The 15,570-nt window shown below is 50.7% G+C and overlaps 7 protein-coding genes across 7 annotated transcripts; 5 read left to right on the top strand and 2 right to left on the bottom strand.

Annotated features, from left to right (window-relative positions):
• Positions 1-2,195: 2,195 nt before the first annotated feature.
• Positions 2,196-2,623, top strand: COCVIDRAFT_90831 (hypothetical protein; the record flags this gene model as incomplete). Its single annotated transcript, XM_014704351.1, has 2 exons — positions 2,196-2,391; positions 2,445-2,623. Coding segments are annotated over 2 exons (375 nt in total), but the record flags the coding sequence as incomplete, so codon positions are not given.
• Positions 2,624-3,566: 943 nt separating this feature from the next.
• On the bottom strand, positions 3,567-3,788 carry COCVIDRAFT_53718 (hypothetical protein; the record flags this gene model as incomplete). The annotated part of the gene is made up of 2 exons (XM_014704350.1): positions 3,567-3,679; positions 3,719-3,788. Coding segments are annotated over 2 exons (183 nt in total), but the record flags the coding sequence as incomplete, so codon positions are not given.
• An 878-nt stretch (positions 3,789-4,666) lies between these two features.
• Positions 4,667-5,296, top strand: COCVIDRAFT_90817 (hypothetical protein; the record flags this gene model as incomplete). Its single annotated transcript, XM_014704349.1, has 1 exon — positions 4,667-5,296. The coding sequence occupies one exon, from the start codon at positions 4,667-4,669 to the stop codon at positions 5,294-5,296; it is 630 nt and encodes a 209-aa protein (XP_014559835.1).
• A 1,559-nt stretch (positions 5,297-6,855) lies between these two features.
• COCVIDRAFT_43910 (hypothetical protein) lies at positions 6,856-7,269 on the top strand (the record flags this gene model as incomplete). Its single annotated transcript, XM_014704348.1, has 2 exons — positions 6,856-7,009; positions 7,070-7,269. Coding segments are annotated over 2 exons (354 nt in total), but the record flags the coding sequence as incomplete, so codon positions are not given.
• A 2,069-nt stretch (positions 7,270-9,338) lies between these two features.
• Positions 9,339-11,222, top strand: COCVIDRAFT_24037 (hypothetical protein; the record flags this gene model as incomplete). The annotated part of the gene is made up of 2 exons (XM_014704250.1): positions 9,339-10,422; positions 10,474-11,222. 2 exons carry the CDS (start codon positions 9,339-9,341, stop codon positions 11,220-11,222), a joined length of 1,833 nt encoding a protein of 610 aa, XP_014559736.1.
• Positions 11,223-11,541: 319 nt separating this feature from the next.
• On the bottom strand, positions 11,542-12,429 carry COCVIDRAFT_91135 (hypothetical protein; the record flags this gene model as incomplete). Its single annotated transcript, XM_014704347.1, has 3 exons — positions 11,542-11,599; positions 11,654-12,317; positions 12,372-12,429. The coding sequence occupies 3 exons, from the start codon at positions 12,427-12,429 to the stop codon at positions 11,542-11,544; spliced, it is 780 nt and encodes a 259-aa protein (XP_014559833.1).
• A 1,973-nt stretch (positions 12,430-14,402) lies between these two features.
• On the top strand, positions 14,403-15,520 carry COCVIDRAFT_24035 (hypothetical protein; the record flags this gene model as incomplete). Its single annotated transcript, XM_014704249.1, has 2 exons — positions 14,403-14,440; positions 14,500-15,520. The coding sequence occupies 2 exons, from the start codon at positions 14,403-14,405 to the stop codon at positions 15,518-15,520; spliced, it is 1,059 nt and encodes a 352-aa protein (XP_014559735.1).
• Between the last annotated feature and the right edge of the window lie 50 nt (positions 15,521-15,570).

Raw genomic sequence — 15,570 nt, 5'->3', positions numbered from 1 at the left:
GTGCACGAAGTGCCACGTTCAAGGCCACACAAGAACTCAGTGTAGAGCTAGATAACAAATTATATTCTTTAAGTCTTGTCTAATTTTATTGCGTTGTTGTGGATCAATTGCGCAGAACGTCGCGCCGGGTTTGGTGAGGTGGCCCATTAACTGATCCGGCCCACTTACTGATCCTTGACGTTAACGTGCCCCACCAGTAAGCTGGCCACACCAGTAAGCTGGCCGCCCCACCAGACTCGACGCAACGTTCTGCGCAATTGAGCTACAACAACTTATTAAAATAAGACAAAACTTAGTAGTATAATTATTTATCAAGCTCTACATGAAGTCCGAGTATGTCCTTCAACATGGCACTTCGTACACGTTGGTGGCGCGCGCCGACGTCGCTCACCAGCCTGGCTCTGGCTAGCCTCCATCACCACTCTCTCTGCCTCTGCAGCTAACTGCTGAGCCTGCCGCACCTAGAGCACTCCACCAGAAGCAATATATTGACGTTGCTGATGCTGCTTTTGTTGTTGCCGCTGATTTTCTGCACGTAGCTTCTTATTCTCTTCTATAAGTATTGTTGCGGATTGCATTGCAAGCTGAGCGCTTTTTGCAAGTTGGCGTAGTGCAATACTTGTTGGGCTCTCTGGCTGCCGCCGCAGTCGTTCTTGGAGATAGCGCACCTGCTGCTGAACCTCTGCTACTGTATGTGGTGTCTCTGTCTGCGCTGCTACCTGCTCTACTGCCTGTTCTATAACGTTACTCTCTGTGGTTGTCTGTGGTGGAGACGGCGTTCTAGCTACTGTAAGCGACGATAGAACGCGATCTGGATAGAGAGGGACAAGGCCTGTTGCCTAAAAGCCTGCCTGGATATTCTGCTGCGTGAAGACTATTCGCCGGATCCGTGTATAGGCTGTAAGGAAGTCTATCTTGTCAACGTGGTAGACGCCTTGGCGGGCAAGCTCCTCAACCTCACGTCCGTACGCGCGCTTAAGAGGGGAGTAGCAGCTCACGTCTAGAGGCTGGAGGAGATGAGAGGTATGAGGTGGCATGTAGAGAGTGATGATCTTGTTCTCTGCGCAGTACTAGTCGAACTCTGGCGTAGCGTGGCTTTTATGGCCATCTAGGATAAGAAGTCGATAGACTCCAGCAGTACGAGCCACTGTATGCTGATTGAAGTGCTTTACCTACTCTACGCCAAGCTGATCAGTCGTCCAGCCGTTCTCTGATACTGCGACAGTCCAGTCTAGTGGGAGGTCGCGGTACCAGCTGCTCTGATGGGCCTTACCAGCCAGGATTATAAAGGGTGGGAGACACCAGCCAGACGCGTTAATACACTTGATTACTGTTACCCACTCACGATTGCCTGGCTGTATAACAACTGCTCGGCCTACTCTATTAGAGCTAGTAACAACTTTTGACGTTGCAGCGACGCCTATAGCGAATCCAGTCTTATCAAAGTTGTAGATATCCTAGTCTAGCACACTATACGCCTAGCGCGTCTCCTTTACTAGCTTAAACCACGCTGCAATCGCAATAGGATCCTTAGAGTTAGCGCGCTAGCTATTAAGCCTTCTAGTCCACTTTATCTGAAGCTCTGGCTGGCTCTGGATGAAGCGCGACACCTAGTTCTTGCCAACAGGTAGTGGAGGTGGATCTTAGCCACGCGCGGCGAGTAGAGCGTCTGCCATTCGTCGTACGTTAATAATATGAGGTGGAAAACCACGTTGATTAAGGTCTAGGATCTACTGTACGAGAGACTGTTCTTCAATAGGTAATAGCTTACGCCTAGCAGATGGAATCTCTGATCGTGGCTGAACACCCTGGAGACGCGTCTGGAGAGTTGATTTTGGTACGTCATACGCTGCCGCAAGTGCGCGTACTGATTGTTTTAGATTATTATAATAAGAGGCTATAGCAAGACTTAATCTGCCTTCACGAGAAGTCTGTATAGAGCGTTGTTGTCGCGGCATTGCGGTGGTTGTGCAGAGTGTCGCGTCGAGTCTGGTGGGGCGGCCAGCTTACTGGTGTGGCCAGCTTACTGGTGGGGCACGTTAACGTGCGGGATCAGCGAGCTGGCCAGATCAGCAAGCTGGCCACCCCACCCCACCTAACCCAACTCTCTTCACTATTAATCCACAACTACGTAATAAAATAAGATAAAATTAAAAAAATATAATTTATTATCTGGCTCTACATTGAGTTCTTCTGTGACCTTGAACGTGGCACTTCGTGCACGTTGGCGGCGCGCGCTGACGTCGCTGACTGCTATCACTCTGCTCAGCCTCTATAACTACTCTTTCTGCCTCTGCAATAAGCTGCTGAGCCTGCTGTACCTAGAGCACCCCACCAGAAGTAATATACTGACGCTGCTGATTCTGCTTTTATTGTTGGCGCTGATTTTCTGTACGTAGCTTCTTATTCTCCTCTATAAGTATTATTGCTAATTGCATCGTAAGCTAAGCACTTTTCGCAAGCTGGCGTATCGCAACGCTCGTTGGACTCTCTGGCTGGTGGCGCAGTCGCTCTTAGAGATACCGTATCTGCTGCTGAAGCTGCTCTACTGTATGTGGTGTTTCTGTCTCTTCTGCTATCTGCGCTGCTGTCTGTGGTGGAGATGGTGTTCTGGCTACTGTGAGTGACGATAGAACGCGATCTGGATAAGGAGGGACAAGTCCTGTCGCCCAAAAGCCTGCCTGGATATTCTGCTACGTGAAAACTATCGGCCGGATCCGTGTATAGGTTGTAAGGAAGTCTATCTTGTCAACGTGGTAGACCCCATGCCGGGCGAGCTCCTTAACCTCACGCCCGTACGCGCGCTTAAGAGGAGAGTAGCAGCTCACATCTAGTGGCTGTAGAAGGTGCGACGTATAAGGCGGCATGCAGAGAGTGATAATCTTATTCTCTGTACAGAACTGGTCAAACTCTAGCGTAGCGTGGCTGCTGTGGCCGTCTAGAATAAGAAGACGATAGACTCCAGCTGTACGAGTCATAGTATGCTGGTTGAAATGCTTTACCCACTCTACACCAAGCTCATCTGTTGTCCAGCCATTTTCTGAGACGCCGATAGTCCAGTCTGGTGGGAGGTTGTGATACCAGCTGCTCTGGTGGACCTTACCAGATAGTATCACGAACGGTGGCAGAGACCAGCCAGACGCGTTGACGCACTCGATCGCTGTAACCCACTCACGATTGCCTGGCTGTACGACGACTGCCCGACCAACTCTATTAGAGCTAGTCACGACTTTTAATGTGCTAGCGACGCCTATCGCGAATCTAGTCTCGTCGAAGTTATAGATATCCTGGTCTAGCACGCCGTACGTCTAGCGCGTCTCCTCTACTAGCTTAAACCACGCTGCGATTATAGTAGGATCTTTGTAGGAGGCGCGCTAGCTATTTAATCTCCTAGTCTACTTTGTCTGAAGCTCTGGCTGGCTCTGGATAAAGCGCGACACCCATTTCTTGCTAACAGGTAGTAGAGGTAGATCTTGGCCACGCGCGGCGAGTAACGCGTCTGCTATTCGTCGTACGTCGATGATATGGGGTGGAAAACCACGTCGGTTAAGCTCTAGGATCCACTGTACAAGAGACTGCTCTTCAATTGGCGATAGCTTGCGGTTGACAGAGGCTGTCTCTGATCGCGCCTGGATACCATGAAGACGTCGTTGGAGCGTCGACTTTGGCACGTCGTACGCTACTGCGAGTGCGCGCACAGATTGTTTTGGATTATTACGATAAGATGCCATAGCAAGACTTATTCTACCTTCACAAGAAGTCTGTATAGAGCGTTGTTGTCGCGGCATGGTGGTGGTTGTGTAGAGTGTCGCGTCAAGTTTGGTGGGGTGGCCCACTAACTGATCCGGCCCACTTACTGATCCAACACGTTATTGGCTCAACTCTCCGTCACTCTTTTTGTCCACCTTGTTTCTCAACTGCAAGTTGCCAGTAATTTCCCTGCATAGTCCTTATTCGAATTGACGAATACTCTTGAAATGTCTTCACCTTAGCCATCTTGATATATTTTGTCTTTTTCAAGTTGGCCAAGAAAACAAATTGAATGGTGACTCCTAGTCTTCGCATACCATGCAAAATATCCTCGTTTAGCATACTCACTCATACAATACTTGACAAACTACTCTTTGCATTGAAGCATAGAATTTAGGGAACCTTTTTGATCTTTTCTCGCTGCACAGATATCATTTTTCAAGTTTGTTATTAATACACTTGTGCTTGGAACAAGAGCAATTTTCGACCGCGAGAAAACAACGCTCCTTTCCAGTATTACGACGAGGAACCTAATTGAGAGACTGCGAGAATTGGTTTATGATCGAATATCGAAGGCATATGTCGAGTAATGGGAGGTTGGATATTCTAAAAGCAAGTTTCTTCCAGCAGACCATGCTAAACCTTGGCTGAATTGCCACTACAAAAGAAAGAGTTGCGACTATGTGCGAGCTTTGAGATTCGTTCGATCAAAGAAACAGTGCGAACAAATGCCCCAGTAATGCTGCTCATGCACTTCTACGATAGCCGAGTCGGTGATCGGCTCTCCGCTAACCCCGGACCCTTGATCAACCTTCATCTCTACTATGTAATACCATCAGGCCATCACACCATAAGTGCCATGTGGAAAAATCTGACAAACTCCCTATCCCCATAAATACCATCAAATTTCTTTAAGATGGTCGGATCCATACCAAACGATATCTTCCAATTCTCTACAGTCACCGCCCTCAAGGCCGGCTTCAACCAAGGCCAACCACGAACATCAGACCTCACCTCACACGGCTCAGACGGCATTGGCGTCTACGAAGATGGCAACCTCATGATGCTGAAATCCGGTCAAGCCTTTGCAATCACCAAAGACGGGAAAGCCAAGCCAGCACCTGCAAACGCACGCCTCCCCCTCGCTCTAGTAACTGTTTATGAGCCCAACTTCCGTATCAAGATACCTTCCATAAACATAGACGGCCTCGAGGAACTCACTTCTTCCAATGAATTGGGACCTACAAAAGGTGTCAATACGCTCATGCCGTTCAGAATATTCGGCCGCTTCGAGTCCATAGAGTTTGAACATGGACCTGGTCGCAATGGAATTGACGGTGTCATCTTCGGCTTCATCGTACCAGAATGGATGAAGGCGATCAGTGGGCCGCGTGTCCATGCACATTTCCTGGACACGAACGAGGAGGTTGGTGGAAGGGTGACGGATTTCCAGATGGCAGATCAGGCTTTATTAGATTTTGCAAAGTGCGGGAGGTTTCATTTGGGGTTTCCGCAAGGAGAGGAGTGGGAAAATATCAAGTTGTGATAAAGTCTCAGTGCTCGAATAGACCGGAGACTTTACAGATGACACAGGAGATTACATGACGAGGATAATGATACGAAATGATCCCGATGAAGTATGACTGCACACGATCCTAGTGAATGAATATCATCAATCTAGACAAAGGGTGACTATATGGAAGTGGCTCTTTCGTTTCTTGACCTGCTTTTTGTGCTTTGGCTTGATGTTGATTTGTGTCGCGCAATGGTTGACGATTGCGGCTCTCTATTCAGACACAATTTCGATGCACATTGCAGGAAAGAAGCTGTAAACGAATCTAGTCAGGCTTTTGGAAGAGGGATTCATTGCTACCAAGAGCATCAACAAGACCTTGCCAAAAGCGCTAGTTGTACAGCCGGTATTCCGCAAACACCCTATTTGGGCCTGATAAAAACGGCCTAACTGTAAACTAGCTGCATTACACAGCAGCTACACCTAAATCATGTAGGAAAGTCCTCGTATGTTAGTTATGTAGCCCAGCATAGTGTCTTAGCACATATAGCGGCCTAACCCCGGAGCGAGTACCTCGTTAGCAGATATCCACGCGCTGAAGGCTCCTAGCGTCATCTGATTAAAAAATGGCAGCTCCCTATTCCGCAAGCTATTACGACGCTGGCTTTATGATTCAAGTGGAGCAGGTAGGCCGAGTATCTTCTGCTCTCAAGGTCCAGAGCTAATGCCCTTCGTAGTGAACACGTCTTGCGGTAAGAGTAGACTCTGCATCTGTATCAATTCACACAGTTCATGTCCCTTGCTAAAGGCCGAAATACCTCTGCTTGAAAAAGTGCTGGCGATACGTCGACTTCAAACGGACGCCCATCCGTCTGTGTCGAACATCCTGCTTACCAAACTATAAATGTTTTTTTAAGCATATTTTACCTAGGTCACACATTTGTACGGATTCTAATTGATCTTTTAACATTTTGTCAAACTCAATTCTCCATTTAAAGCCGTGGACATTAAATTGCAGCGATTTAGAGTGCGTCGTTAAATATTTCGTCTTAATCATATAAGCTTCGGGCACCACCCCACCCTATGTACCCCACCTTTTATGACAGCAGGGCTTGCTGCTTCAGATCACTTGATTAACAAAACCTAGCCTATATGCTGATATCTTCTCCCCATACTAGCAGATCTCCGGGTATCGCTACTTGAAAGTACCCTACACCTGATCTATACAAAATGTACTGTCGGATGATTGGCGCATTGAATGATCAGCAGACTGTCATTGTCTACTGTATATTAGACGTTGGTTGCTGTAGCGCCACGAAGATGCTCTTGCAATGGCTACGCCCTCTGAGAGCCAAGCTTAATTAATAAAACAAATAGTGCAGATGTATGAATATGGTTGGTCGAGTGGTACGGTTCGCCACCTTGCTTCACCGGTTTTCGTAATCAAAATTCTTAACTCGGCCTTGTTGCATTCCACATCCTCTCCAAACTGTTCCACCAATTCCTTCAACCATTCGATCAAGAAAATGATCAGCTCACGAAATACTTTTGTATACCAACCGCTTTCCACAATTTCCTTAGAGGAGTTTAAAATTCGACTCATACGCCTGCATCCAGGTGGATTCAACGATTGTATACGTTGTACGATTTACCATGCCAGTATACCCGAAAACCCACCTCAAGCAGAGTACATTGCATTGTCATACGTGTGGGGCGACCCAAGAAAGACAGAACCTATCCGACTTGGTTACCAAAAACTCCTCACGAGTGAAACTGCTAGTACACGACCACCCGTTCCCTCCCCAGGGGCGGATTTCTATAAATCATTCCAAATAACAACGAACCTATATACAGCATTACGATATCTACGAGACCGTGATTCGGAGCGCATACTCTGGGTCGACGCCATTTGTATCAACCAGTCAGATGAGGAAGAACGTTTTTCACAAGTGAGAAAAATGGGCTTTGTGTATAAAATGGCCGCGGAGGTACGCATTTGGCTGGGCTCTGTCACTGATGTATGCAAGTCAACGCCAAATATACAAGAGGAACTTGCGAATTATCGATCAAGACGAGTTCCGATACCTAAAGGATCCTACTCTCTCTTATCCCCAGAAGAAAATACAGATGAGGTCTTGGGTAGTGAAAGCAGACTGATTATCAGGAGGGCACTGCTCGAAGCCATGAAATACGTCATGGATGACGACCGCCTGCTCGGTTAGGAAATGAGAAACGACTGTTTTCTAGATGAAATATAAGCTCTCGGAATGCGAATCATAGCTACGCAACCCTGGTGGCGACGCGTTTGGGTCATCCAGGAAGCCACGCTTCCAGAAAGGGAACCAATCATGCAATGCGACAATTTCAAAATCGGATATCGTAAGTTTCTCGAATCGGCGGACCATTTCATGTTTTCAGGTACGCCATTGATACCTTCTCGAACCCACATACCCCTCATTGTTCACGGCATGTTTCAAGAAGGACATGAACCATCCGAAACATCTCTTGCGAGCCGTCTCCTTACGTACCTGAGCTGTATGAGTGGAAATTTTGAAGTGACCAAACCTAAAGATAGGGTTAATGGAGTCTTTGGTTTTCTTCGTATGATAGGTTGCCATAGCAATATCTTCTTTCTCGTGACGAGATTCCAGGAGGAATATACAGTCCTTGGATTTTTTCACCGAGTCGCTATTTGGATACTTTTCGATCCTCGACCTCAGTCATACCCTCTCCGGATCCTTGAAAGCGGACCTAGTAATATCGAAGGGATACCTTCCTGGGTTCCATTATGGGAATCCAAAACATGGATTGGAGAGGATAAAAATCGTGGAGCTCCAGAAAGCAAGTATGATATCCTTGCCCAAGGTACTTCAATGGGTAAAATATATCATGGATCCTTAGTTAAGATTTGTGATGGATGTACTGCAGAGTACGAAAAAAAGTGGGGAGCGCCGAAGGGTTTATTTGACATCGGCGTAAGATGTACCGAAATACGGATACACAATGCGCTGGTGTTGGGACGAGTCATCACGACGCTGGAAGTTCCTCCAATCAAAGAAAAAACGGATACAGATGTGCTGCACAAAGCTATTCTTGAGCTTGAACAGAAAATTCTGGCAAATCTAAAATCTAAGGATATACCTCATGCTGATGCGAAAACGCACGTACGAAGATTCCGCGGTTATCTTCGTCTCAACTTTTGGGATGCCGATACAAGGGAAGATCCAACTTCATCCGAGCATAGCGCGACATTAGAAGAGTTTCTCCAATGCGAAAATAAATCAAGGAGAAGAAAAAATCAGCGACGCGGCGGCAGAGTTTCAGCTCAACAAGCAGACCTTAACTTTCCAAGTTCCTCTTCAATCGCGAAACTGAGCAGCTTCTTCGAGCATGTCCGCAATCTTATTGTCGGATCAAGTATCGTGGGGCACATTCTTGAAGATTCGCTACCTTCTTGTCGGCACGATGATAAGTTGTATCTCATCCCCGAGTGCCGTTGGGTCCTAGGTCTTCGACATAATGGCAGGGGATACCGGTACATGTATAGGGTATTTGTTTCTGATCTGGAATGGGAACAACGCAAGCGGCCGTTTGATGGCAAAGGTATATATGAGAACATAATACTTGTATGAAGATACTCTGTTGTTTCGTAGAACAGTTCTAGCGGTTGTTTCCTGTCGGGCGAGACTGGGGGCAATGCTGATCGTGTTGAGTCGTATACACTAAAGTATGAGTAGTGTGCACGAAGGGTCATAATAGCTCTACTATTCTATTGTATACTACTATCCTAGATATCTAGAGCATTTTCTAAAACAATAGGAGGATATGATAGAGAGAGAGAGGAAGTATGTAGTATTAGTGTTCTGCTATAGCGGTTGTTCCGTTACGAGTGGATCCAAGTTAGCGGCTGCGGCGATGCGCTCGGAGGCCTTCCGTATCCGGGTGCTCCGCCTCACATGTGGCGTAATAGCTTGAGAGGTACCGTAGCAACACCTCCAGCCTCGACTGCAACCATCATCTTCCTTGCTTCCTCCACCTCACAGATAGCTTCAACTACATGCGCGAAACTACAAACATGACGAGGAATCCCCCTGCTCTACGCAAAGCAACTTCGAATGCTGATCTGTACTCTGACCCGTCACCGCCTCGCCCGTTGCGACCCTCGTCCTCGGTAATACTTCCACGCGCGCATACCACCGCGTCTCTTCCATACATGCAACGCCCAGACAGGGGAAGTGCCGCAAGAGTTTGGAGAACCCGAGAAGGTAACTCTGATCTGAGCCACCGTCATAGTGTAGCAGCATCATACCCCGACTTGATTCGTGCCTATGACGACGACTACCCGCCCCCAGCAAGGCAGCAGAACCCTCCACCTGTACCCCCCAAGATTCCCGAAGTACCTAGTGAGCAGCCTGAGAAGGAAATGGAGGCTTCTAAGACTGTACCCTCCCACTGCTGGATCCCGGTTCCTTCTCGTACCAAAGAGGACCCAGCAAGCTACACGAAGCCCTTCACCGATTACATGACCAACAACCCTACCATTTTCCACGCCGTCGATGCTGTCGCAAAGGACCTTGAGAAGGATGGCTACAAGAAGCTGTCTGAACGGGATGCATGGGAGCTGAAGGCTGGAGGAAAATACTACGTCGAGCGCAATGGCACCTCGTTGATTGCTTTTGCTGTTGGTGACAAATACGCGTCCGGCAATGGTGCAGCAATCGTTGCAGGACACATTGATGCTTTGACCGCAAAGCTCAAGCCCATCCCTAAGCTGCGCACCAAGGCTGGCTACGTGCAGCTTGGTGTAGCGCCATACGCTGGTGCGCTCAGTGATACCTGGTGGGACCGCGATCTTGGTATTGGCGGCAGGGTGCTCGTCAAGGAGAATGGCAAGATTGTCACCAAGCTTGTCAAGCTGGACTGGCCCATTGCGAAGATTCCGACTTTGGCACCGCATTTTGGCTCTGCTGCCAACGGCCCGTTCAACAAGGAGACTCAGATGGTCCCGATTATTGGTCTCGATAACAGTGACTTGGGACCTTCGAGTGAGAACGAGGCAGAATTCAAGGCCAGCCTTCTTGGTGGAGAGGGTGCTTTTGCTTCCACTCAGCCTGAGAGGCTCGTCAAGGCTATCTCCAGAGAGCTTGGTGTTACTGACTGTACGTTGCCATAGGCTCCATCTCTGAATCCACACGACTAACCACCAACAGACTCCAGCATCGTCAACTGGGAACTCGAACTCTTCGACACCCAACCCGCCCGCACTGGCGGCTTAGACAAAGAATTCATCTTCGCCGGCCGCATCGATGACAAGCTCTGTTCCTGGGCCGCCGTACAAGCACTCCTCAACTCTGCGTCCACCCTCTCAAGCTCATCGCAGATCCGCATGGTCGCCCTCTTCGACGACGAAGAAGTCGGGTCCCTCCTCCGCCAGGGTGCCCACGGCAACTTCCTCCCCAGCATTATGGAGCGCATAGCCGAGGAATTCGCTGCAAACGGCAAAACAAGCAGCGCCCTCAGCCGAACCTACGCAAACTCATTCCTTGTCTCCAGCGACGTCATTCACGCTGTGAACCCCAACTTCCTAAACGCTTACCTCGAGAACCACTCCCCCCGCTTGAACGTCGGCCCCGCTGTGTCGGCGGACTCGAATGCGCACATGACGACTGATGCCGTCTCCACGGCTATCCTGCAGCGCTGTGTCGATCGCGATGTGGGTATCCGCAAGACGGATCCTAAGCTCCAGGTGTTCCAGATTAGGAATGATAGCCGCAGTGGAGGAACCGTGGGACCGATGCTCAGTGCTGCAACGGGAATCAGGGCTATTGACTGCGGAATCCCGCAGTTGAGTATGCACAGTATCCGCGCGACGACGGGAAGCCTGGATCCCGGATTGGGCGTGTTTACTTTCCAGAGCTTTTTGGAGAATTTCGAGGCTGTTGATCAGGAGTTCAAGTGAGGGGTTGAAGAGTTGTTTTGTCTCTTTTCCTTTCTTCGCTCTTGGTATATAGCAATGGTGGCGGACGCGACACGTATTGGGGTTATTGAATCATGGTAATTACGTACAAACATATATACACGACGCGATCTTGCACAATCAACATTCGGCAGTTATGAAGCAAAAGAGTCCAATCGTCATATTCGTCACACATGCAAAGCCGATCAGCTATGAAAATTAATATCCCCCAAGGCCCTCCAGCGCCGTCCTTTGACAAGGTAAATCCCGTTAACTCCATCATAATGCCGCAAAATATAGATCATACAACGTAAGCAGCCCTTCATGGACCATTGGGGCGCGAGGGCATCTCTTCGTCTTCATCTGCATCTTCTGGGTGGCTAGCTGGCCGTTAGCGGCGACTCATGCTGGGAGCGGTGAACAACAAGACTTACCCTAGCAGGTCCTTGACATTTTTCATCTCGTAATGCTTTTTGCGCAGCTCCTCGAACTTGCGGTGCTTCTCCTTCTCCTCCTGTGTCGCATTGGGGAGTAGTTCGCCGTGGTAGCCCTCGTCCGTGTCCATGCCCTCGCCGACAATGACTCGCTTCTCGCTATCGGGCGTGTGTGAGTGGCGGGCCTGTAGCTCTGGCTGGCCTAGGTCAAACTCGGGGATATCGTCAATCTTTGGCTTGCGCTTCGCCTTGTCGAGCTCGTCGACCTTGAGATCTTGGGCGTTGAGCATCTCGACTTCCTCTTCGTCCTCGGCTGGATCGTATTGCTTGGCATAGGGCGTCTTTGGCTCGTCAATCTTCATGGTGCTGTCACGGTTCTGCTCGTTGAGGTAGAGATTGGCCTCGTCCCACTTGAGCTGGGGGCTGGCATCGCCCGCGGGGTCTGCGCCCGATTGGCGCCGCGAGGCCAGGCCACGAGGGTTTGAAGACGAGCGGCGGTGGGGGCCAGCATTGCGTAGCGTATTCTCGAGCACGATTTCCTTCTCCGACAGCTCACGACCAAGCTGCGGGCGCTCCGAGGAAATTGGGCTCGTGGCAGGCGGCAGGTCGCGAGTAGGCGATGTGTGTGAGTTTGAGCGGTAAGAAGTGGAGTTCTTGAGGATACCTGGGCCTGTTAATCAAGGGTGCGGGCGAAGCGGGGTATTTTTCACGGGCGCACCCTTTGGCCGCTCAGGATGCGAGGTGGGCGAGTGCAGCTGGGGCGATTGTGCCGTCATTGCGTGGGTGATGGATGGTGGCGTGATTGCTTCTTTTCAAGAGAAGAAGGGTACCGGCACGTGCAAGAGAGCAGTAGTGCGGGGAGTGAAGTTGGGTGGTTGGGAGGCTGGGTGATGGGAGCGGGAGACTATGTGTGGAAAAGCAAAACTGACGGGGGCCAGGGGAGCTTTGTATGAAGAGGAGGCCGATGGGCAGATGGGGAGGTGGAGAGATGGGCTAGCAGAGGAGCAGGCAGCGCAGGAAGCGATAGGGTCGGGTTAGTGAGGCCGCCGAGGAAAGCGCAGTGGGCGTGGTGGGGGTGCGTTGTCCTGGTGAAGACACAGAGCACAGAACGATGACGTCGGCGGGACCTTTGTTTTGCACCCCCCGCTCGCCCGTTTGCTCTGCCTGCAAGGGCGGCAGGGCTAGAAAAGACAAGGGAAGACTCCCCGCAGCACTCGACTATTGCAGCGACCTACATGCACCTCCGGGCTTAACGCGGCTGTCTTTGTTTGACAGATGCACGATGCGGCCGCACCATGCCCAACTACTCCATAGACTATACATGTACACGGTAGGGCGAACATCACCACTGGGGCGGACCCATGACGACAAGCGAGGGCTTGCTCCACTCCACCCATTGGGCAGCACACTGCAACGCTTGTGAGACTCGCGCCCGTGGACTCACTCGCCCTCGTAGACTGTGCCAAGCGCGCATCCTGACAATCACATGCAAACGGGAGGGGCGCACGTGAAGAGCTATGCAGGTGCGCTCCTGTATGGAATGCTGTCTTGTGTACGCAATCCATCGACAAACTCTCTTTGCACTTTCCGTCCACCCTGCATGGACAGGGAGGCCATGGCTACAGCGGCACATAGCGCCAGGCTACTGTCATCTACCACCGACCATCAACACCAGCATTGCCAAAGTGTACAAGGTTTGGCTTGACTGCCCACCCTCCACTCGGGTCTCATGAGACGGAAGTAATGCTGCTTGGGTTGCAATGCTGCACACGACCAGGAGCTATCGCCGATACGCTTCGTGTGAGCACCATTGCGGCTTCGTCGATTGGGGACTGCTGGGCAATCACCAATTAGCACTCCTTGTTCTCAAAGCAACCCCCAGCCACCACACACAAGATACAGCCAATCGCTTCAGACTTTGCCTTTGAGCTTCATATTCAACCAAGAAATCGCTTGCGCGATAGTGTACATCTGGCTGAGACTCAGACTACCAGAAGTGGTCCACAAGGACCCTCATCCCCAGCCATGGCGTGACAAAACTAGCGATTCACACATACAAAAAATCAAGCAGAGACGGCTGCAAACAGCGCCGTCTCAACGCGTCAAGCGCGTGATGAAAAAATGTCCCTGCTTTCAGGTCATCACCGCATCATGGAAGCCGCGAGAAGCGGCCCTCGTGATGATGGTTTTAGAAGAGGATGGCTCGTTCTGGGCCAGTTATCCGAGTTGCCAGCTGAGTAGAGAATGTCGAGCTGGCAGTTGTTACGAGTCAAAGGCCGGTGTTAAAGAAGAAGAAGAAGAAGAGAAGAGGACTGGGTCGCGCGCCAGCAAAGAAGAGATTGTTCGTCTTGGCGCATGACTAAGCCACCATCCCTGCCGCGCAAGGCGCGCGCCTGAGCTGCAAGTGTGCCAACCTCTCTCAAACGTTTTCTCAGTACGCTCCACTATTCGGCATTGCATACCACACATCCCACCACGCTCAACGATCCCACGCACTCCGTCTTCTCCACATTCTTCTGTACCATCACATCATCCATACGCCCGCACAGCCTTCGCCTGCACCACAACCAAAACTATCGCAAACCACACCCCGCCCGCTTCACTCGCACACTGGCCCTCGGCCCTCTAGCTCGCATACTTACAACTTGCTTTCACACGACCACGCCCAAGCCGCTTTTGGATAACCCGCTGTTCTTCTTCTACTTCCTCTTCTTCTTTTGTATTATTTACCCACTTGCCACTGCTGCCAATGGACAACAGGGAGAACCTCTGGACCCGGCGCTCCAAGTATGCTCGCATGCACCCCCGCACCTTCGCATTCACACCTACTGACCCGCGTCCAACAGCACCAGCAAGCTCTCCCTCTCCATGTCGCATTCCGAAAACAACGATAAATCCGAACCACACCAGCGCACCGTTTCCGCAACCAAACGCTTCGGGGGCGACTCGTCCCACGGCGGCCGAAATCCTTTCAACGCCATCCCCCCATTGACACCCGGCGGCCTTGCGTCGCCCACCACTGGAGGCTCGTCTGCCTTTGGCCTCGGCTCAGGTGCATTCGCCTCCTTTGGCTCCGCGGCAAAGACTCCCAAGACGCCAGGAACAGCCTTTGACTTCAAAGCCGCCGCCATGTCGTCCACAGCGCCTACAACCCCTTCTGAAAGGAAGGACAAACCCGTGAGCAAGGTGGTCAACAGCATACGAAAAGAGTCTATAGCCACGGCACCAATACAAGAAAACACCGCGAGCCCGTCCGCACCGCCAGACTTCAACGCGCCGTGGCCGCTCAAGTACACCTGGGCGGTATGGTACCGTCCACCCACGGCTAAGAACGTCGACTATGAAAAGTCGATCGTACCGCTCTGCAGATTCAGCACGGCCCAGGAGTTTTGGAGAGTCTTCTCACACCTCAAGCGACCTTCGAGTCTGCCCTCCGTGTCCGACTATCATGTTTTCAAACAAGGCATACGACCGGTATGGGAGGATGACGAGAACAAACGAGGCGGCAAATGGATCATGCGCCTGAAAAAGGGTGTTGCGGACCGTTACTGGGAAGACCTCTTGCTTGCGCTGGTTGGCGATCAATTCTTGGAGGCCGGCGATGAATTCTGTGGCTTTGTTCTGAGTGTCCGAAGCGGGGAGGATGTTTTCAGCATCTGGACAAAGAGTGACGGAGTAAAGAACGTCAAGATTCGGGATACGATTAGGCGGGTCCTCAAGCTGCCAGAGGGCACCAACATTGTTTGGCGAAGTCACGATGACAGCATTGCCCAGCGTTCAGCCATCGACCAGGCCCGCCATGAAAAGAATCTCATGGAGAAGCGGAGGGTGACGTCCACCGAAGAGAAGCCAGTGGCCGGTTCTTAGATCGTTTTCGGGCCACCGAGCGATTGACTTGTTCTGAGGCTCGGCATCAG

This window comes from Bipolaris victoriae (genome assembly GCF_000527765.1).
Source record: "Bipolaris victoriae FI3 unplaced genomic scaffold scaffold_16, whole genome shotgun sequence".
NCBI lineage: Eukaryota > Fungi > Ascomycota > Dothideomycetes > Pleosporales > Pleosporaceae > Bipolaris > Bipolaris victoriae.
The sequence above is the reverse complement of the archived record's forward strand: the minus strand, read 5'-3'. Positions and strand labels throughout refer to the sequence as shown.